Source organism: Sycon ciliatum, chromosome 6 (genome assembly GCF_964019385.1).
Source record: "Sycon ciliatum chromosome 6, ocSycCili1.1, whole genome shotgun sequence".
In the NCBI taxonomy this organism is placed as follows: domain Eukaryota; kingdom Metazoa; phylum Porifera; class Calcarea; order Leucosolenida; family Sycettidae; genus Sycon; species Sycon ciliatum.
Genome location: NC_088648.1, coordinates 7987846 through 8010595, shown reverse-complemented (window position 1 = coordinate 8010595; position 22750 = coordinate 7987846). Strand labels below are relative to the sequence as shown.

General features: G+C 46.5%; 2 protein-coding genes across 3 annotated transcripts; both read left to right on the top strand.

Moving 5' to 3' along the window:
• Positions 1 to 1816: 1816 nt before the first annotated feature.
• Positions 1817 to 7086, top strand: LOC135818814 (uncharacterized; the record flags this gene model as incomplete). The annotated part of the gene is given in 5 exon segments (XM_065332046.1): positions 1817 to 1887; positions 4201 to 4395; positions 5487 to 5585; positions 5852 to 5953; positions 6498 to 7086. Coding segments are annotated over 5 exon segments (569 nt in total), but the record flags the coding sequence as incomplete, so codon positions are not given.
• Positions 7087 to 9530: 2444 nt separating this feature from the next.
• LOC135819271 (uncharacterized) lies at positions 9531 to 22231 on the top strand. Of its 2 annotated transcripts, none has more exons than XM_065332445.1 (9): positions 9531 to 9841; positions 10043 to 10528; positions 10908 to 11060; positions 13613 to 13825; positions 15464 to 15525; positions 18143 to 18331; positions 19215 to 19316; positions 20654 to 20761; positions 21379 to 22231. In XM_065332445.1, the coding sequence occupies exons 1-9, from the start codon at positions 9766 to 9768 to the stop codon at positions 21466 to 21468; spliced, it is 1479 nt and encodes a 492-aa protein (XP_065188517.1). In that variant the 5' UTR covers positions 9531 to 9765; the 3' UTR covers positions 21469 to 22231. The 2 variants fall into 2 exon arrangements, with proteins under 2 accessions (XP_065188517.1, XP_065188518.1); XM_065332446.1 differs by having other exon boundaries at positions 9550 to 9841; positions 20657 to 20761.
• Positions 22232 to 22750: the final 519 nt, after the last annotated feature.

Genomic DNA, 22750 nt, shown 5'->3' with positions numbered 1-22750 from the left:
TCAAGGACCAAGGATCAAAACGCAGATGCAGCTCCTAAAGCGGTTGGAGGTGAGTGGATCAGACCAATCACCAAAGCCATCAAAGATTCGCCGCATTTTTGAGGTTGGTGGCGTTCCTACGGATACGGAAAGCTCAGTATCTAGCCGAGTCTCATGCGAACCGTGACATTCCTTTAACCTGAGAAATTCCCGGTTGAAAAGAAAAAAGACCAAGGAACTACAAGTTGCGCTATAATGTCCACTAACACCACCAGTTACTAAACAATCAGCTCATGCGATAACATTGCACGACACTGACCGACGGTACTGACGTTCTATAGCTCTAGCACATCCTGGATGGGCACTCCAACAGCCTTCCAACTTGGACGGTGTTGTGAACCCTCTAAGATTCTCTAAATTGTCAGGATGGTACGACCACACGGCACGAGGACAACTCTTTTCCTTTACACAGTATATTTCACTTCATCGAATAATTAACAATGAACACTAATAACACCAGCTATTTATAGCATGCAAAAACAGCGTACATGCAAACCATACGCATATAAAACGGGACATAACAGCGTATACGAATACAATGCCATAAGCGCGAAGGCCTTTCCCAATTGAGAACTGGTGGTTTGCAACAGACGGTTCTAAGTTATATGATAACATAGGAGGGGAAGGTGGTGGTGTTAGTGGACATTAGATCAGAGCGTAACTTGTAGTTCCTTGATCCTTTTTCTTTTCTATAAAATTTAATTTGTCCTTGGCTCTCCATCCGAGTCAATTCCCGGTTGGTTTTTCTTTTTCAAAGGCAGCTTAAATAAGCACAGACGCAATCACCAGAGTGCGGATAATTGGCATCGCTAATTGTCTTTCGCTTTTTAACAAGAAACTCTGGATAAACTTTCCTATTGTCCGTACAATCCAATCCAGCCACTTGTACATGTATAACTCATCATTTCGCCAACAACACTTCCGTTAATCGTTTTTCTTTGTAATTTTCCATTCATTTTCTGCTTTAATTCATATTTGCTTTGTTTTCCTAGCTTACTATTGCCGTGGCTGGCTCAACGCCCTTGTCTCAGGGGATACTGTCCCTGCATTAGCTATGCTATGAGATTGTGTCTAATAATAATAATAATAATAATAATAATAATAACAAAACGGTATATTCACTACGAATCACGTTATATCCGATGGAATGTTCGGGCCTGTTCTATCAGATCATCAGGGCAAAATATGAATTAAATATCTCTGGATGATAGAGAACTAATGTGTTGTGTTATCGTAAACTCAATGATTGTAATGATATAGACTAGATACGGGTTTGGATATGCAATACCGGTAGATTATGACGAGGACCTGGTGTAAGAAGCTCTGCCCTTGTGCCATCCAAGCACTTTCCCCACCTTATGCATCCTTGGTGATAATACGCAGAAGGCGATTTTCAGTTAATCAACAGCAGATTTGTCTTGCATGACACATCATCAATACAGGGTATTCGTTCGTTCCAAGGATCACAGAAGAACCTTGACTACAGATCACAGTGCTTAAACACGACGTGCAGAGCTTAGTACAAAACGAAAATCCGGTGGAACAAAAAGTGACTAAAATTAGCGTCTCTACTCACGAGTTTCACGCTGGAGATCAATCATCAGAAGCCTGGGTCTATACTCGGGGTTGTGTGGTCTTATTCACTATAGGTGTTGTTCCGAGACTCAGAACTGGACATTGTGCACACTTTGAAGGTACGATGCGCACAGAGAATGACCTGAGACTTGCTGCTTGTTTGATGAACGTTTTCTGCACTCCATCCATCTCTGCCCTCCAGCGGAAGACGCATTAGCAATGATCAGGTCACGGCTGGGCAGAAAGGAAGGCGAGAACATCGGCCAGCAGCGGGTAAGATTGAAATTTCTAGCTGCTGACTTCACCTCTTATTTACACATAGCGTTTCTAGAAGAGTGTTTTTTGTTTTCGTTTTCGTTTTTGAATCTTTTAGGATACAATCCAACACAATATTGTGAAACTAATTTGTACAGTAACGAGAGACAAAGCAAATGCTTCTGACCCTTCCACATAGCCTGTAAAGTGTAAAGACTACTTGAAGTATAATTAATGTGTCCAGTCCTGTCTCCAAAACCCCAAAACGCACGTCTCGGTTAATCCGGGCATGGTTTCTCTACTGCGAATAACCTTTCTGGTAACTTCAACAAATGTTCGAGCATGGCCCATCCTGCAGAGTGAACGAACCAAGTGTAGGCATGCAACTAATGGCTCTTTTGATGGTTACTTGGACTTCATTCGCTTCCTTGTCATTGGACATGCTCAGTCCGTTCGGCTTGCGAATTCAAATAAACACAACCAAACCAAACCAACTCGGGTGGATAGACCGTGAATATCAACAGAACAGTGAGAAGAGCATGAGCGTGTGAACTGTGTCGCCTATTATGGGTGTGGAGAGAAAGAGCGCTGGTAAAATGTGATGGTACTGAAGTAAAAAGGAAGGGTGAGAAGTAGGGGGGGAGGGGGTGAGAAGTAGGGGGGGGGGATGAGAAGTAGGGGGTGAGAAGTAGAGGGTGAGAAGTAGGGGGTGAGAAGTAAGGGGGGGGTGAGAAGTAGGGGGGTGAGAAGTAGGGGGATGAGAAGTAGGGGGGTGAGAAGTAAGGGGGTGAGAAGTAGGGGGTGAGAAGTAAGGGGGTGAGAAGTAGGGGTGAGATGTAGGGGGTGAGATGTAGGGGGTGAGAAGTAAGGGGGGTGAGAAGTAGGGGTGAGAAGTAGGGGGGGTGAGAAGTAGAGGGGGGTGAGAAGTAGGGGGGTGAGAAGTAAGGGGGGGGTGAGAAGTAGGGGGTGAGAAGTAGGGGGGTGAGAAGTAGGGGGTGAGAAGTAGGGGGTGAGAAGTAAGGGGGGTGAGAAGTAGGGGTGAGATGTAGGGGGTGAGATGTAGGGGGTGAGAAGTAAGGGGGGTGAGAAGTAAGGGGGGTGAGAAGTAGGGGGTGAGAAGTAGAGGGGGGGGTGAGAAGTAGGGGGGTGAGAAGTAGGGGGAGGGGGTGAGAAGTAGGGGGGGATGAGAAGTAGGGGGTGAGAAGTAGAGGGTGAGAAGTAGGGGGTGAGAAGTAAGGGGGTGAGAAGTAGGGGGTGAGAAGTAGGGGGATGAGAAGTAGGGGGGTGAGAAGTAAGGGGGTGAGAAGTAGGAGGTGAGAAGTAGGGGGTGAGAAGTAAGGGGGGTGAGAAGTAGGGGTGAGATGTAGGGGGTGAGATGTAGGGGGTGAGAAGTAAGGGGTGAGAAGTAGGGGGGTGAGAAGTAGAGGGGGGGGGTGAGAAGTAGGGGGGGGGGTGAGAAGTAAGGGAGGTGAGAAGTAGGGGGTGAGAAGTAGGGGGTGAGAAGTAGGGGGATGAGAAGTAGGGGGGGATGAGAAATAAGGGGGTGAGAAGTAGGGGGGTGAGAAGTAGGGGGTGAGAAGTAAGGGGGGTGAGAAGTAGGGGGTGAGAAGTAGGGGGTGAGAAGTAGGGGGTGAGAAGTAGGGGGTGAGAAGTAAGGGGGGTGAGAAGTAGGGGGTGAGAAGTAGGGGGATGAGAAGTAGGGGGGGGGTGAGAAGTAAGGGGGTGAAAAGTAGGGGGTGAGAAGTAGGGGGGTGAGAAGTAGGGGGTGAGAAGTAAGGGGGGTGAGAAGTAGGGGGGTGAGAAGTAGGGGGTGAGAACTGAAAAGTAGGGGGTGAGAAGTAGGGGGTGAGAAGTAGGGGGTGAGAGGTAGGGGGTGAGAAGTAAGGGGGTGAGAAGTAGGGGTGAGAAGTAGGGGGGTGAGAAGTAGGGGGGGGTGAGAAGTAGGGGGGTGAGAAGTAAGGGGGGTGAGAAGTAGGGGGTGAGAAGTAGGGGGTGAGAAGTAGGGGGTGAGAAGTAGGGGGGCGAGAAGTAGGGGGGGTGAGAAGTAGGGGGGGGGCTATCAGGGGTTCACAACAAGAGTGCTGGGAACCCAGAGCAGACCCATGCATCAGAAAGAGTTTCATATTTTATTTTACAATGATCATAGCTCACAGGCAAAGACACCAAATTGCATAGTGGGAGCATAGTGATGGCGAGGGCTTGTTACCCTCAGCCGCCCTCCGGTTTCAGCGTCATGGGGACATCGAACGCACCAAAAAAAGAAGAAGAAGAAATTGCGCTTTCTTATCTGTATCGTTATTTTGTTGCTCTCATCATGATATTCCGAATTAGGATTCTTCGCCCAATCGTGGTGGAAGAGCGCCGGGTCAGATCGAAGACTGTTCCTATGCATCTATTGGAGCTGAGGCCATCCCGTCTGCACCTCCTGTACCATCGTCGTCCTTATCGTCAGCTGCAGATGGCAGTGGGCCGCCACCGTGGGCACGTCACGTGAGTGGTCATGCTCCAGCTGCACCAGCGTTGCCAGTAAGTACTGCTGTAATTTACTTCATAAATTTTCCGGACAAAGGTTTTCGGTGCATAAAACTTCAATAGCCGCACCGGACACAAACGCACATCATCCGATACGGAATGGCTTCTCTGTACCTAAATTTTCTGTTCAAGTAACCTGGTCTTTTGCTCTCAAACTTGAGCCCCAAAAATAATTTGTAGACAAGAAAAAGGACCAAGGAACTATAAGTTACACTATAATGTCCACTAACACCACCAGTCAATCAACAATCAGCTCAAGCGATAACATTGCACGACACTGACCGACGGTACATGTACTGCGCGAGCTGATTGTTTTGTAACTGGTGGTGTTAGTGGCCATTATAGCGTAACTTGTAGTTCCTTGGCCTTTTTTTCTTTTCTGTAAATTTATCCTTGGCTCTCTATCCGAGCCGAAAAATAATATTTCTGAATTTCGAGTACACCGACAGGCAATGCTAATGCCAGGGCGGTGGTTATTATTGTAGATGTAGTTGGCGTTTGGGGTTTTACGATGGAAGTTAGTGAAATCCAGCAGCAGCAGCCTGGTGATAGGAACAGCGGCGGGCCATGCGGCCCCTACACTTCGATACAGTGAAGCCTCGTTAGGAAGAACACTGATAAGACAAATGTTTGCCTAAGGAGAACTAGTATTCGTAACTGTATTGGATAAAGGGATGCAGCTAATGGGATTTCGGTCCTTGACCACTTGGTGGTGGGTCTGATCTACTCACCTCCCACCGTTTAGGAGCTGCATCTGCGCCTTGATCCTAGAGGGTGGTGGCGTTCCCACGGCGGATGCGGAAAACTCGGCTTCCAGCCGAGTCTCACGCGAACCGTGATTTTTTTTATTTTTTTATTCACTGGGTAAAACATAATCATTATGGATAAGAAGAACTCCCGCTATTGCGAACAAACATAATCGGTCCCTTGATGTTCGTCCTAAAGAGGTTTGACCGTACAATGCCATGTGGCACTAAGCTGTGAGGTCAATACATCTTGTGCTCATGTGAAGATGCAAAACAGTCTCTCTGGTCTCTCTTCTTATTGACGCTGCCTGCCTGGATTGTATGTGTGCGGCGTTGCAGGACGGGGACTACCTAATGCCAGTGGAGGAGAAGATGAAATTCCAGAGCGAGGCGACAGCGCGACGTGAATCCAAAGCCGTTTCGGATTCCTACACTCCGGTTAGAACTTGCTACAACGCACACACAGACTGACGCCGATAGGCTAGAGGACAGTATTCCCTGTCGCGTCCCTTACTCCTGCCAGATCAGATTATAATATTATCATCTTGTTTCCTTGTACTCAGCATGACAGGTGTGCAAAGTAATTCGAATGAGCCAACGCCAATGGATATCCAAGTCCACCGCTGGTCCAGGTGCTCCACACACACCACAGCCTATTAGCCATCCTGTTGTGTTGTTCTGCATTTCCTCTGCACTTTGGACAGGAGAATGAATACTTGGCGCCTGTGGAGGAGCTGCGTCGAGCCCAGGATCGGTATACGGCCTCGCCAATCTCAGCAGCTGTGCGCAAGACACCCAAAACGGAGGTGAGTTTATCGAATGGCATTGCTTTCCGGAGTTGAGTCAGGGATGGAAGCACATCCGGAGTACATGTAATACATATCCTTCTGTAGCATGCTTTAACTCCACAGGAACACAATAATTGCGCAATAAAGTCAAGTGGCCAACATACATTTCACATGTACACAAGTCAGACTTGTTGTCTGAGGATTGGCGGATAGCCATATGAAACTCAGAGTTGCAGTTTAATTAAGGCTGGTTCCACTGCTAACTTGTGTTTTTGGCTCTACCCTCGCGGTATTGAGCACTTTTTGCAAGAGTTCAACAACATAACTTGTGCAGTGGAGCCTCGTTAGGAAGAACACTGATAAGATAAATGTTTGCCTAAGAAGAACTAGTATTCGTAACTATATTGGATAAAACCTTGTATATTCACCGGGTAAAACATTATGGATAAGAAGAACTCCCGTTATTGCGAACAGATATAATCGGTCCCTTGATGTTCGTCCTAAAGAGGTTTGACTGTACATTCACATGTACATGTACGTTTTATGTGATGTTCTACTGCAGAGGTATGCTGGGTCTGGATTGCCTGCACTGCCCTCCAGACCTGGTGACCATACCTATGACCTGCCAGAACGAAGGTTATATCAATTCGCACCCGATGCCTAGGAAGCAGGCCGAGATTCCATCAAGGTCGAAATTCAAAATGGCTCTTTCTCGACAACTGCATGTTTTCCCATCCCAATTTCAGTTCGGACAATGATCAATTCCCATCACGGCTCCGCTGACCTCTTAGCGCGTCTGTTGCCAGTTCAGCCACTGCAGACGATAATAATCATTATAATTTTTGTTACTCTTTACAAAGCCGCGTTTTAGGTTGTTCATTTTTTTAAAGATTTCACTCAAGTGGACATGTTTTTCGTGAGCGCTGCATTATTTTTGCTGTCTCTATTTGACTTTAGCCGGATGAACAGGCACTGCTGCCTTCTCGTCCAGCCAATATTGATGAAGCTGTCCTGGGGTGGCTTTCACGCTTTTCTTCAGATGCAGTTTCCCGCTTCAACTCGCTCACATTTCTGATTCTCTTTTGAAATGGCGAAGGATAATATTAACGTAGAACGAACGATTTCATTACAGACTTTTTAACCCTGGTGAACTCCCTACAAAATGATTCTTTGGCTCGAATGGAGCATGCCTTGTTACCAAGAGTAGGTAAGCTCCCTGCCCCATGAAGTATTCCGACTAATGGCAATGTGGGTATGGGAGTCGCAGAACGCATTGCAACATGTTAAAGTCGTGCATTGAGTGTGAAGATTACGGGCAATTAGAAGAGTGTGAAGATATGACGTTTGTCGTCAAAATATCGTATGGCTTTCCAGTTTTGCACACCGTTCATCGAAGATAGCATCATACCAATTTTCTTGGCCCGGTGTTTTGTTAAAGAGCTCTCCTGCAGGCAGGCATAGATGCGCATGCACATGTACCTGCACAAAATTACATCAGACCAAATCGGATACGCGATCACTTACATGTACATTGTAGCTCCGTCTGAAGGCAGGTGGTGGGATTTCTGAACTGTACATGTATGATGATTTTTAGAATAATAGCGTAAAGCTACAACCGAACAAGAGCTTTACGACGTAGTGTTGATGCGAGCTATGCGTGTTCTGCGTAGGGACCGGCGGATTCTGCTCGAAAAGGTGGCAGATTCTGCTCGAAAAGCAGTGAAATTGGCAGAACCATACAAACCTTATGGCGGGCAATTCCTCGAATTCTGCTTCATTTCTTTATCCACATACCAAACATTCATGAAACTTACCAGAAAAAAGTACCGAATTCTGCCAATTTTTCTGCCGGCAGAATCCGCCGGACCCTAGGCCTTCAACTTCTGTGCTGCCCGCTGTCTTCATTACGTAGTGACCTGACGCACAAGCTGGCTGGATATGAAAATGCCTCCTGACATCCTTAACAGTACATGTATATTCATTGCACTACTTGACTTGTCTCAAGGTTTGGAGACTCCACTGTAGCCAACACTTGAATCCATACATCCTGTACACACACCTTGTACACACTCTCTCTAACGGTCTCTAGGCTACACTGCAATTGATATACATTAGATCTAGTAGACTTATTCCTGATGATGGGCCTTGCCCGAAAATTTGAGCTAATGTATATCAATTGCAGTGTAGCCTAGAGACCGTTAGAGAGAGTGTGTACTTGACTTGTACTACTAGTATTCAAAACTTCCAGGGTTTGCACCGCAAACACAAGCACATAATTATACGGACGCGCGCACACGCAGTAGGACCATTGTTATTAGGGTTTTTTTTTAAATATGCGAACATACACACGCGCGCGCGCTGCAAACACAATACCTTCCTTCCGAAATCTCCCTTTTCTTCTGACTTCCTTTAATAGTGATTAATTAATTACAAGCCCACGCATCTACTTTACTACTGTCAGTAGTACATGTACATGTACGTATTCTTTGCTTTGGGCATAGAAGGTACTATCAATGCAGCTGGCGGACGGACATTTAACCATCTGTTTTCCTGCGTCAGTGGAGCCAGAGGTTGAATACAAACATAGATCGCATGACCAAACTTTGAATGGCTCTGTATGCGAGCAAGGCCAATGACAAGGACAATGGGCCGCAGTTCCGCTTGAAGCAGCATACATTTCCATACACCTCGAAGGCGAACAATGCCTAGATTCGCTATTTAAATCCACAACAACGCTGTGTGCAACCGGATACTAGGATCTGCCCTGTGTCAGCACTGATTCAAAGGGGACTACTAGTACTAGTAGTCGGCCAAGTGCACTACGCTACTACTGCAGTGCTGGCAACTGAAATCCGACCCCCTGATCAGCTGAGCGCACCGCTCAGGGGGTCGGATTTCAGTTGCCAGCACTGTAGTAATAATACATGGAGAGCTAAGTTGTAACGCCTGTACAGTGTACTGCCTGCTCTGTCCAAACAGCAGCACACACCCCACCAGAGCACACATCCCACCAGAGCACACACCCCACCAAGCATGGGCATCCGTGAAAACCTCTATTGAGTATTGTACAGTGCTGGCCACTGAAATCCGACCCTGAGCAGTGGGTTCACATTCTAGCGGTCTCTGTTTCGTACTTTTATCATCCTGTGTTGGGTCTTCGCGATGTGAGCGCACCGCTCAGGGGGTCGGATTTCAGTTGCCAGCACTCTAGACCATGTGAGCACGAGCCAGAGCGGAACGCTGGTAAAACGTACTATGAGTATGAGAAGACGCTGCCGCACACAATTAGATAAAAGAAAGCACAACATGTGACGAGTTGCGACTAACTCCCCCACCAACTACGTAACCACATCTTTATTTAAAATTATACAGTCAGCGAGCGAGTGCGACAAAACGGCACAAACTGACAAGGAATGTCTCAGTACTCCTCGTCTGTTATCGCTTTTTTTGTCGCATTCGCTGACTATATTATGATCTGGTTACATTGGTGGACAGTTAGTCATAACTCGTTTTATTTTTTCCTTCCTTTTATCCATGTTCACTTTGGCTCAACATCCGAGTTCAACTGTACATAATAGAAATAGATTTAGAAGTATATTATTATTTATATTGGCTGCCGCCAATGAGCGTTGAATAAGTCGAAGAAGTAGAGATTTCCATAATAGGAGTGTTCGGGGTCCTAACCGATTTCCTCGCCCGTGTGGGGTCGGTATTAGCCCAGCAGCTAGCTGCCTGATTACCTGCAAGCGGATATCCAATGGACGTTCAGTGTAACTGTCGCTCTCGTCCAAGCTAGTTGCCTATCTGCTTTGTCCTCTGAGGATCGGCAAATGGAGCGCCACTCGTACAGGCTGGGCCTGCTGCTGCTGCTTTTGGCCATCATTGTCCTGAGCGATGCTCAGCAAGGTAACTAGAGTAGTACTTGTAGAATAGGTTTCCGTGACTCACGTGCTGTCTGTGCGCGCTCGGACAAGCGAAACTTCTAAAGCTGGTGGTGCTTCTCAAGCCTTCTAGCCTTTTGAGCGCAAAAATGCACGAACTTTAATAACCATGCCCCGAGTCCTTAATTAAAATGGCTCTAGTCTTTCTGCTTCGCTCTATTTCCAGATTGGACCGCGTGCGATATACCTGTTGGAAAGGGGAAATGGAGACTTGCAATGAAGCTGTTCACGAGAGCTATGAAACACAGCCAAGCTCAGAGTTACTGCGAGAGCCAAGATGGCAATCTCTCCACCACCAGGGTCGGACACGAGCTGCAATGCGCCAAGACAGTGCTTGCAAGGAAAGCCTGTGAATGCGACGAGGCAGACCGGTGCACAACCGAATGCCAAGGTGGGGCATGCTCATGTAGAGTCTGGGTCGGCCTCAAACGACTTGCAGTTCAGCGTACTAGCAGTTCTTTCCAGTCTCAAAATTGGCGGTGGACATCGCTACGTCCATCCATTATCGTTCAGGATCTGCGGTGGCGTCATGGTGAACCCACAGACGACAACAGTCAGCTTTGTGGCTATTTGTGGCCGGAGAAGCACGGTTTGGGCGATTTTTTTTGCAATGAAAAACTCAGCTTCCTCTGCCAGAAACTCATCCCAAATGGTAAGTGTTCTTACAGGCGCTAGATACGCTAGATACAATGTACATGTATGTGTATGCACTAGTATACCCACGAGAGAATAGTGAACATACAGTTTACATTTGCAACTTCCCGACACGCACTAGAGGTGGTCATCCAAATGACAAAGACTTGTTTCACACCGAAAAATAAAGAAAGAACGTCCAGCAACAGGTCAACAATGAAGAGCATCAGCTGACTGAACTCTCGATATGTCACAGTCATTGTGTGTGTGTGTGTGTGTGTGTGTGTGTGTGTGTGTGTGTGTGTGTGTGTGTGTGTGTGTGTATGTGCGTGTTTGTGTATACGTTTGTGGGTGTGCGTGTGCGCGCGTTTTAATCATGTTTCTTTTCATTTTGCTAGCACCAACTCCTGTGACAGCTACGTCCAGTACTTTGCCCGCACGGTCCACGACTAAAACGCTGACGTCAACGCTACAGACGCTGGACACTACCAGTGTGTACCACGTGACAGAACCGACGGAAGAGGTCCATGCAGATCACGACATACCAACAGGTACAGATACATGTAGGGTTTTTTTTTTTTTTTTTTTTTTACTAAGGCCACAGCTTCCAATCATGACATGCAAAGCAGCGGTGCAGCATCGCAGGCATGAATCGTGGACGTGGTGACGGGGTCTGATGTGCTCCACCGACCTAGGCATAGCAAGCTCTGGTCTCCGGGGGAGCTCTACTGGGCGCTACAACGTTTACTTGTTTTTTTGTTTTTTTTAATTTTTTTATACGAAAGTCCACTATATTCCCGAATATGTGCGAGAAGTGGTGGCGGGGCCAGGCTGCTCTGCCGACCTCAAAGGTCTCGGCGTCTACGCAGACAAAGCGCGCCATAATGCAGTAAAACCATGTAGAGAGGAGGAAGAGGGGAAATGAATAATAGTGAGAAACAAGGACAACGGGTAGATGGTCGTGAGAGAAGCAGAGTGAAAGATAACGTCACATTGTGGTAAGGGGGGGGGAGGATGCTAGTGAGGCACTGGTCTAAACCGTTTCATAGGGCGTCGGTGGCTGCTTGCCAGTTTTTTTTTTTTTTTTTTTTTTACTATGTTCACACTCCCAGCTCGAAAATAATAAAGAAAGACAATGATACTGAGATTAGGACGAACGTGACAACTATTGAGCAGGGGCTGCACCGAGACGCAGCAGTGATGGTGGGGCATTAATGGCTCTGCCGACCAGAGGTCTCGGCATCACGGCCAAAAACACGCACCAAAAACAAAAGATAGAGTTGTACGAGTCAGCAAAATGAAAAGAAAGGAAGGGTTAACATCAGCGAGTGTGCGGGAGAAACTGTGAGACTATTAACCAATTACAAGGGCTGTTACTGAGAGGAGCATCATCATGGCTGATCATGGCGAGTCGGTTGTCTGAGCCAGTTGTGGTGCATAGATAGGGATAGAGGAGAACGACGTTCAGGTGCAGCAGATACGTGTTGCACGTGTACATGTATGTTGTTGGTTTGACAGCATGAAACAAGGTGGAGGACACTGTGTTCGGAAACAGTGACCTTACTACAGTAAGACCTCACTTAACCGCACACATGATCCATTTTCCACAAAAATATCCGGATAGGCGAGGGAACCGGATAATGGAACACACATACTGTATGTATGCATGACATATGCTGTACAGTAAATCGGTAACCAACGGTTTTCGTCCGGCTGGCGAGGGATCCGGATAAAAGAGGACCGGATAAGCAAGGTCTGACTGTACAACCATCCACCTTGTTTCATGCTGTTTCATGCTGTCAAACCAACAACATGTCTGAACTATACTATGAGTTCACAAGGTTTATCTAATACTAGTACTGTACTAATAATAAAACAGGTCGCGTAATGAAGCAGCATAACGATAGATGTGCAAAGTCATGATGCCTGGTCCGCTTCTGTCCTGGGTTCACTACCCCGTGCATTGCAGCCGCGAGCAAAACCAGCTCAGGCTGAGAGTTCCCTCCGTGATTGCTTGTCCAAAGCGCGCGCGTTCTGAGCCCACTCGGATCGGTCATGGTCTTCAGTGGCATGCCTCTGGCAGCAGCGCTTGCCTTGACTGCCGTGGACTGACTGTACTAGTATTGGATTATCTAATACCACGTACACACCATGTACATGTATGTACTGTGCAGTACTGTACCAGGGAAATCGCCTTTATTTTAACGGATCCTACCTGCAGCACCAGGTTCAGACCCAGCGCCCAATGTTCAAAGTTTTTTTTTGTTTTTTTGTTTTTTACTAAGTACACAACCTACTCGTCAGAAGGGGAGAAGACAACAGAGTATACAATAACAAAACAGCAGGGAGAGTAGGGGCTGCAAAGTGCAAGGCACATGAGCGCCAGGGGCTCTTTTATCGACGAGGATGTGTTTCACTGGCCATTCAGCACTGCTATTATCACCTTTTAAAAGTGTCATCAGTATGACTCCCGCCTTGTAAGGGCTTTCGGCGTGGAAACTGGGACTTGCACCTCGGCACAGACACTCTGCCAATGTGCAGATATTGAGCCGGTATTGAGCGGGTACTGAGCGGGTATTGAGCGAGTATTGAGCTGGTATTGAGCACTCATTGAGTAGCAGTACTATTGTACATGTATAGCAATCTACATTTGACTATCAATGGCCTCAAAAGTGATCTCTCTCTCTCTCTCTCTCTCTCTCTCTCTCTTTCTCTCTCTCTCTTTCGCTCTCTCTCTTTCGCTCTCTCTCTTTCGCTCTCGCTTTCGCTCTCTCACTCTCTCTCTCTCTCTCTCTCTCTCTCTCTCTCTCTCTCTCTCTCTCTCTCTCTCTCTCTCTCTCTCTCTCTCTCTCTCTCTCTCTCTCTCTCTCTCTCTCTCTCTCTCTCTCTCTCTCTCTCTCTCTCTCTCTCTCTCTCTCTCTCTCTCTCTCTCTCTCTCTCTCTCTCTCTCTCTCTCTCTCTCTCTCTCTCTCTCTCTCTCTCTCTCTCTCTCTCTCTCTCTCTCTCTCTCTCTCTCTCTCTCTCTCTCTCTTTTTCTCTCCCCCTCCCTCTCTCCATGTACATGTTCACGTTTTCTTCATTCTGCTTTGCTTCTCCACATTAGATCAGGCCAGTAAGCCACATAGAGTGACGTCGGAGCATGTCCTTCCAGCGTCATCACGCACTATGAGCCCAGAGCAGCAGAGGATAACGGAGGCCGGCAACGGGGCCATTGTCGCTATGGGCGTCACGCTGGCAGTGTTCGGGCTGGCAATGCTCGTTTTGATTGTTGCCTGGCGTTCCAGATCCGTTAGATCGTCAAGGAGATTTTTTCCAGGTAAGGATCTGTACTCACGTCACGTGTGTCATCGGCAGTACTGTTCGTAACTACTGGTTTCACATAGTGCTGAAACGATTACGTTTTTTCCTTAGTGGCTTAGCTGATACCATAACGATCGGCTTATCGGCTAAACGATTATTATTGTAACTACATCAGTACATGTACATTCTGTGAATTTCAAAATTTTACGAGTCCAACAATTACATCGCCAACGACGGAAAGCGGGTGCATAGATCCGATGTTCCCGCAACAAGTCTGTCAGCTGTTCGGACTGACCAGACGAATACAGACCAGACAGAGGCAACTCACTGGTTGCAACCCAAGTGCTAAGCCATAATCCTTGTTTCGCTCTTCTGTGTAGTGTGAAGAGGTCAACGAACATGTAGAGCTCACTTTGATGAAGTAGGCAAGGCTGTGAGCGCTGTGGCTCAAAGCGATAGGCCCTAAATCGTACGAGATATTTCGAGCGCCATTGTTTGTTGCGAGCGCTTCGTCTTCGATGAGTCTTGCCTCTTTCCTGTCAGGTTTCCTCCAACAGGACCAAGCACGAAGTAACTGTACTCATCTGCAGCCGATCAATGTTCTACTGCGCAAGAAGATTGCGTTTTCGCCAAGCCAGTGCCCCGCCAAAGACCATCGCCATGTCACAACGTCGGAACGAGTTCATGATGAGAATCATCATTCGCGCGAGCTTGATGAAGAACTATTTCGAAACACAACATAGTCTCTACCTCCGGGACGACAACTATGCGCCGGTCCTGGAAGGGGAGAATGTCTCCAGCGATAAGAACGAAGACGACGGCGGTATTTCGGCAACGTGGAGTCAGCGGAGTTCGTCAAGCTCTTCCGCCTCCGTGATCCGGTACATGTCGACACGAGCGTGCGGGAACACAGCATACACTGTAGGACTGTTGCGAGAGTTTGCGGAAGGAGTCCACGTCGGGAAATCCATCAGCTCCAAAAGCTACCTGTAGGTGGGCGATGAGACTCCAGCTTCAGACTACAACAGTCAGGACTTGTAAATAGTTGAACTTTGTGAAGCAGCAGATCGAGAAGTTAGTTGAAATCATAGCTGTTGCAGTATGTCGGCGCTATGTAGCTTGTATTTTTTTACGGAGAGTCGATCGCCACGCGAATGTTTCTCTCCTCACCGAGAGCTAGCTGGCCTCCAAACTCCGTCAGGGTCTGCCTAAGGTACCGAAGGTCCTTTGACTAGCTGCTGGCAGGACTCCATCAAATCCTTTAGCTTCAGCTCGGCGAGCAAAAGTCTCTCTCTCCTCCAACAATCTTTTCGGGATTGGTAAGAAAAGTAGTCAGCTCAAAAGACGACGACGGTGATCACGTCGATGTTTCTCAGATCGCGCTTGTACTTTACACGTACATCGATGTTGCAAGTGGACAGTCATAATTCGTGTCGTAGATCTACTCGCAACACTTTCGATGCATGCACGCTTTGTGAGACCCCAAAAAGGGGGGAATTCCCACACCGAGTGTATGTACATGTACCATTCTACTCGTTTAGCCGATAAAATCGAAATAACCGTTCGATCTATTTCTTATCGAGTAAGTAACGAGTAATCGATATAATCGTTTCAGCACTAGTTTCACACTGGTTTGACTTCTTGTCTTTGCTAGAACTTCACTGGAGGTGGAAGAAGACGCGCATCTGGAGTCAAGGTGGAAACCAGCAGCGCTGTGTAAGTGTGTGTCCGAACAATACAGTCATGTACATGTACATGTAGACACTCCATAGAATGGTGTATGGATGTACGTATGGGGTATGGGGTATGTATGGGGTATGGGGGGTATGTATGGGGTAGGGGGGGATATGTATGGGGTAGGGGGGATATGTATGGGGTATGGGGGGGGGGGGTATGTATGGCTGTGCTTCTGCACGATCACCTTCCCTTCAGACCTGGAGCAGTACGTACCCCCCCCCCCCAGCATTACATTCTACGCAGATACAATGTACACGAGAGGATCAGGTCATTAATTTTGTAGCTTCAAAGTAGGTACAGTACCTGAAGAGCAGCATCACTTGGACTCGACTTGCGCTTTCAACAATAGCTCGTTCCCCTCTGCTTGGCGCATGGCATGGGGCACGTACAGGCTGGATCGATTCAAAAGCGTGAAAAGCTGTAAAGGATCTACTGGCATACATTCGCAGCCAAAGGAAACCGGTAGAACATTGGGTGATTTTTTAATACTAGTACTGTACCCTCGAGATTCGAGAACACAGTACTAACTGTAAAGCTTCGGTGAAAGTTGATACAAGTGTGTACAGTACTGTACTGTCGATCTACAGTGCTGGCAAATGAAATCCGACGACCCCTGAGCGGCGCGGCCATATTCTAGCGGTCTTTGTTTCGTAGTTTTGCCATCCGGTGTTGGGTCTTCTAAAAACTCTTTGCGATGTGAGCGCACCGGTCAGGAGTCGGATTTCAGTTGTCAGCACTGTACACTGATACCCTGCATACTGTATTTTCGTGCTCTAAGGGAGATATTACCAATAACAGATTAAAGTTGCTTGGTCTGAAAGGCGTGTGTTTACCGCCATATTGCCAGGTGTGTCTTTACCACCATAATTATTATTTTATCAACAACCATGGTCTGAATTTCACTTGTTTTAGTAGTGTATTATAGTTACTACGCAGTACTGTGCATGCTAGCTACATGTACATAATCATAATAACTGTTTTTGGTTTTGCCCGTACAAGTGGCTTGAGCAGGTAAAAAAACAAACAAAAAAACAAAAAACAATAACAGATAATCTGATTAGTTACATGTACAGTGTACCTTCAAATCCATCCAGCATGTTGGAGCGGAGTACGCGTGTCCCCCTCTTCCATTTTGGTGATAAAGGACAAATTCGCACGACGACAGCATCGCCATCAGTCACAATAGCAACACATGTACAAACCGTTGTCAAGGAAACATGTACATGTACATGTTGTCTGTCAAATTCCACTCCTTTTGTATGCGGACTGCCACCAGCATGGGAATGAGTGCACTGCACAGTGAACTCCGTTCTCTAGTCTGCCTACAGTATTGGAGAACGGGTTTATTCGCCAAACCTATTGCGTGAAACCATAAAGTAAGACCGAAAGGAAAAGAAAACCCAGTTTTGCCAATACATGTACATGTACTGCACATAGTACTCTCAACTGAAGCATAAGATTGAACACAGAAGCTTGACAAGAAACCGCTGCCCAAATGCCTTGCTAGTTTTCTATTGTGTTACATGTGCATGTGCATGTACATGTAGTCCCTGCACTAATTTTCACACAGTCTGTACTGTAGAGTAGAGTGACTCTGGACCAGGTGTGACGAAAACTCGCGTCCGCTAGTGACAACAGCGTATACCGTTATCCTGGGCAACAGTGGGCTTGGCAACGGTGAAGTTTGTCTGCACAGTTTTACTTCAATAATAATTATGTGCGTGATTGTACTGTGTGATGAGTGTTTATGAACACGAACCTCAGAGTTACGAGAAGAATTTTTGGTCTCTGTTGTTCTGCCTTTGTGCATGTTGCATGAACATGTACACATGACGCGCCTAGCGTGCACAGTCAAGAAGTTATTTTCTGAATAAGATATTAAATCTGCGCACTCATTACTCCGGCACACAATGAAAACGGTACAGATGTTTCCAAGAACGTTTTCTTGTGACGTCCATCAGTTGGAAAATACTAGTACAACTACAGTACACTAGTAAAGTAAAAAAAAAAAAAGTAAATTATCGTATCCGTTCCCGAAGGGAACTCACGACGGCCGCTAACACCCGATCAACCCTACACTACAGTACACTGGGGAATACAGGAAAGAACAGAGAATGTGAAATACTCCATCTGCGGACAGAACTGTTTCGTCCTTTGTGGACTCGTCAGCGCAGCACAGAGGAAATGAGGCCGAACCTGATAGCAATGGAATGTGAAATATGTATAGTATACCGGTATGTACATACATGTACATGTGTATGTGCAGCGTTTAGGTGAAACATTGCGAGATGAATACTAGCACAATATTCTGGTGCAAGGGATGTCAAGAGTGAGAAACCAAACGCAACATCATGGACTAAACCTAGAAATGAAGTGTCAAAACTACGGAAAAAGTGTGCGTGTTGTGACGGATTCTTTCTGTGGGCATAGGTCAGGTTGACAGTCGTGAATGTGGACAGCTTCTAACACTTTCAATTGAAAGAAAATAATACGAGCAAGATATACACCGCTGTCTTGCATTGCAGCCTCGTTCAGATCCATGTCTTGTTGGTCTGTTTTTCCTCATTTCCTGCCGCTTGCCTTTGGCTTTGTATAGGAATCAGCCACGGAGCACCCTGTTCCCACAGGGGCCGCAGCGCGAGGGGCGGAACCGACCGGCGCAGCCATCCGTGTGCAGCCGCGTGCCATCCCGGTGACGTCGAACGGAGGAACGGGTGATTACGATAACCCCATGCCCTGCGGTAGTCGGAGAGCTCCTCCTGGTTTGGAAGCAACTGTTATTCCAGTTAGTACATGTATATGTACCGAAGATCTATAGAATGAAATTGAATGAAATTGAATTTTGAACGACACATTACAAGAGAGAGAGAGAGAGAGAGAGAGAGAGAGAGAGAGAGAGAGAGAGAGAGAGAGAGAGAGAGAGAGAGAGAGAGAGAGAGAGAGAGAGAGAGAGAGAGAGAGAGAGAGAGAGAGAGAGAGAGAGAGAGAGAGAGTTAGAGAGAGAGAGAGAGTTAGAGAGAGAGAGAGAGAGAGAGAGAGAGAGAGAGAGAGAGCAATAAAAGATATACTAACTAAATTACATGTATTAAGTAACCAGGCCGGTTACATGTTTACGTGACTCTTATTTCTGATAATTTGCGATGAAATCGAGCCTCAGATGTCTCAGGTTTCTAAAAAAAATCGGCTGAGGTCGATACAAAGTTAAGCCATAGTGAGGCAAAGAGACATTTTCCGGGTCTGCTTCAGGGTCAAGTGAGATTCATGTGGGCAGGAAATGCGCCAGCTCCCACGTAGGGAGCGACACACGATTCCCCAAGTATCGCCGAAGTCGCACCAACCTCTGCTCCAAAAGCAGAAGGAAATTAAAGTGGAGAGCTTGATCGATGCTGTTGAGGGAGCAATGCGATTTCTCACTGGGTTCACGGATCAAGTGTCTTTATATTTTATACTGGATCCACTGTTATCACTTTTAAAACGTATTCGACTTATGCCTATTTTGATTCTCACTTTGACAAACTAATGTACCGGTGTACAACTACAGCAACACGTGTTCTCTTATTGGCCACATGCCATCGTGAGAATAGAAACTTTCAATAACAACAACAAAAAGTGTTACCCAGGGCTATAAGTATGTTATTATTTTGCATCTTGTGTTGTCTTACTGGCAGGACAATGAGTATCTGGTGCCTGTGGAAGATAGGCTGAAGCTACACCAGCCAATTACATTGGCGAATCCAGCAGCAGCGCATGCTGAAGCGGTGCTAGATCATGTGAGTATTGCTAGATGGCACGGCAATGGACTGGAGTGTGTCCTTACTGGGATTCAATGAGTTACAGAGGGAATAGTGCTTGTCACAGAGCGCGGTTGGATGACCTATACTGTTTGTATGTGACTGGGAAATAACTTCAAATAAGTGAACAAACGATTTGGAGACAGCAGCTTAAATAACAGCAACAAGGAGCACTTATTTTGCTGTAAGCTTGTCCTATATCTCGCCATATATGAGTTACACAGTACAAAGTGAAACGTTCATTGTAGGGCCCACAGCGAGAAATAACGAGAACAAATCCCCTCGTTCTTTCTCGTTGTGTACCCAACAATCATTCGTTGTACTTCAAGTACATTGTACTCGTGCAGGGCGAGAAAGACATACTTCCACGAAATGTGTCCCCTTTGTTGCTGTAGGATCGGGAAAGAAACTATTTTGACCTTATCTCAGACAAGAATATCGGCATTACCCTCGATTCTCTGTATGCATCAAGCATATACATGTATGCCATGTTACCAGTGCAAAAGGAGACTACGCGGTCTTGCAGGAACTGAGTATACAATCATACACATGTACTCTCAACAAGAGGAGTGAGCTTGTGTCAAAGTGTCGCCACGAGAACAAGTACTACCTTCGGAACTTCAAACTATCCACAGCCATCATCTAGTTAAGTAAGAGACAACCAGCTCCAGTGGTTGTCACTTTTCACCACTGCTGTCATTCGCACTTTTAGATTTGCTCCATGATGCAGTCATTTTACTAGTACGCTTTGCACTGCCGCCATTCACAACTTTTAGATTTGCGCCGTGATGCAGTCATTTACACTTTGCTTTGTGTGTATATAAACCAGTACTGGTCCAGATTGGCTCATTGCTGTTTTCTGATGACCGCTTAGTGCGTGAAACTCGGAGTTAAAACACTTTCTCTGTCCTTTTTTTAAAGTTTTACTATTGACACAGCCCTACTGGAAAACAGGTGGAGAACAAAAAGAAACGAGGAAAAGGACAAAACATAGGGCTCCGGGCTATTGTTTGAACCAGCTCTGCCTCTCGGTATTGAGCACTCTCTTGCACAGCCTAGCTGGAACCGTGCTCTCTGTTTTACACATGTACATGTAGTCGAGTGTTGGTCTCGAACGTACTGTATGAGATCGAACTCTGAGAAGACGTTCTACCAACGAGACTAGAAAATGTACTTCTTATCAGAAAAAAATAGAATACAGGACAACACACTCATGCCTCGGACAATGTCTATGCTAAGCAAGTAAATGTCCTACCAGAGTAATACTGAGTACTGGTGCGGCCCGCTGTATGTCACTTTCGGTTGACCATGTACAGCAGTACGAGAACCATAAACCAGCTGTGCCAAAGCCGCTGCCAGCTGACAGGTACACTGCCACGCCATCGTCCATTCCCCAAATTCAGCCCGATTATTCGGAGGTGAAGGTGAGAAAGCCACTAGTGGGGGGGGGAGAGAGAAGAGAGAGAGAGAGAGAGAGAGAGAGAGAGAGGAGAGAGAGAGAGAGAGAGAGAGAGAGAGAGAGAGAGAGAGAGAGAGAGAGAGAGAGAGAGAGAGAGAGAGGGAGAGAAGGAGAGACAGACAGACAGACAGACACACAGACAGACACACAGACACACAGAGAGATACACAGAGAGACAGCGAGAGAGAGAGACAGCGAGAGAGAGAGACAGCGAGCGAGAGAGAGAGAGAGAGAGAGAGAGAGAGAGAGAGAGAGAGAGAGAGAGAGAGAGAGAGAAGAGAGAGAGAGAGAGAGAGAGAGAGAGAGAGAGAGAGAGAGAGAGAGAGAGAGAGAGAGAGAGAGATAGAGACACAGAGAGAGAGACAGAGACACAGAGAGACACAGAGAGACACAGAGAGACAGACAGAGACAGAGAGAGACAGAGAGAGAGGCAGAGAGAGAGAGGCAGATAGAGACAGAGAGACAGAGACAGAGACAGAGAGACAGATAGAGAACTGTGCTCCACTTGTCCTTACATGTATTCCTGGTATGTACTGCACGTGAAAGCTCATGCTGCTTTCCTTCTATCCATTTCTCATACAGATCTACCCGTCCAAGCCAGCACGTCAAGGTCGGAGAACTGATGAATCTGACCTGTATGATAATGCCAAGCTGGAGGACTATCGGAACTGAACAACCAGTCTCAAATTCACGAATCCTCACTGACGATCATCATCACTTTCAAACCTCCCAAGCTTTCCCTCAATCTACGAATCGTCATGATTCCTTTATGCTCACAGATGTTTTTCTTATTGTCCTCGAATTCCACAGACCCTGTGTAGTTAGTGTCCAGGGGGTCGTCAAATAATTTTATGTTTTTAACGACTCCCTGTTAGTGATAAAACCAGTTGGGTTTTTCTCAATAACATCATCTCCGCAAAGTGATCACTTCCAGTTCTTGATCTCGGCTATGCTGTTGCATGCTGCTTGCCAATCTGTATGGCCTAGGTTGAACATCTCTGTGCAATGATTTAGTGAAACTCACCTACTACGCAAAACAAGGTTTATTTTAATGTAATCGGATAACACGCACTCTGACAAGATGTCCATATGTTTTAGCACGGACATTGCCCATAACGCCAGTGTAATAAGTATTGCTCCATATTGCAGTGCATTTCGCAGGGTATTCATAAGAAGTTCCTCCGATACAGAAAGTACAGTTCTTGTTTATTAGTATTACTATTCTTATTTTTTTCTCATTTTGTTAGGGATTTCCCAACAGTGTTCTCCGTGGAGTTCGTTTTCATCCATGTACAGTTGTATACATTTCAACAGCTCGCCTTTTTTATTTTTTTACAAAGACCACTTAAATGCCAAACATGAGATATCCTAACTGTAAAAAAGAGACATCACTGTTGCAAGCCATAGCTGCTGTAAATGACAGATTGCCCACTCACTCCGCCTCCTTCTTTCTGTCTGGCATACCGAGGTGGACTTGCACACACAAGAGTAAAAGTAAGTGAAAGTAAATAATTATCGTGTCCGTTCCCGAAGGGAACTCACGACGGCCGCTAACACCCGGTAAACCCTAGCGGCAGATGCAGCGCCTAACGGTGGTGGTGAGTGGATAAGTCTCACAATCACTGACACAAGTGCCGAGAAACTCCATAAGTTGCATCCGTGCACATGTACATGTGCTCTGGGCTAATCCTGGCCATGGTCAGTCCCGGGGGTGGGGGCTGGTCCCCCTTTAGGGACGTGCACACCACTAGTTACTTGACAATCAGGCCATGCGATAACATGTGCACACCACTGTGCTAGAGCTGTTAGCCAGTTAGTTGTAGAACGTCAGTAACAGTTACCGTCGGTCAGTGTCGTGCAATGTTACTGCATGAGCTGATTGTCAAGTAACTGGTGGTGTTAGTGGACATTACAGCATAACTTGTAGTTCCTTGGTCCTTTTCTTTATTATAAA

Bases quoted from the DNA above. Each gene is read 5' to 3' on its own strand.
- LOC135819271 (XM_065332445.1), top strand. From the start codon at position 9,766: ATGGAGCGCCACTCGTACAGGCTGGGCCTGCTGCTGCTGCTTTTGGCC. The intron at 10,529-10,907 runs GTAAGTGTTCTT...TCATTTTGCTAG, and splicing joins CCAGAAACTCATCCCAAATG to CACCAACTCCTGTGACAGCT. The intron at 13,826-15,463 runs GTAAGGATCTGT...TGTCTTTGCTAG, and splicing joins GTCAAGGAGATTTTTTCCAG to AACTTCACTGGAGGTGGAAG.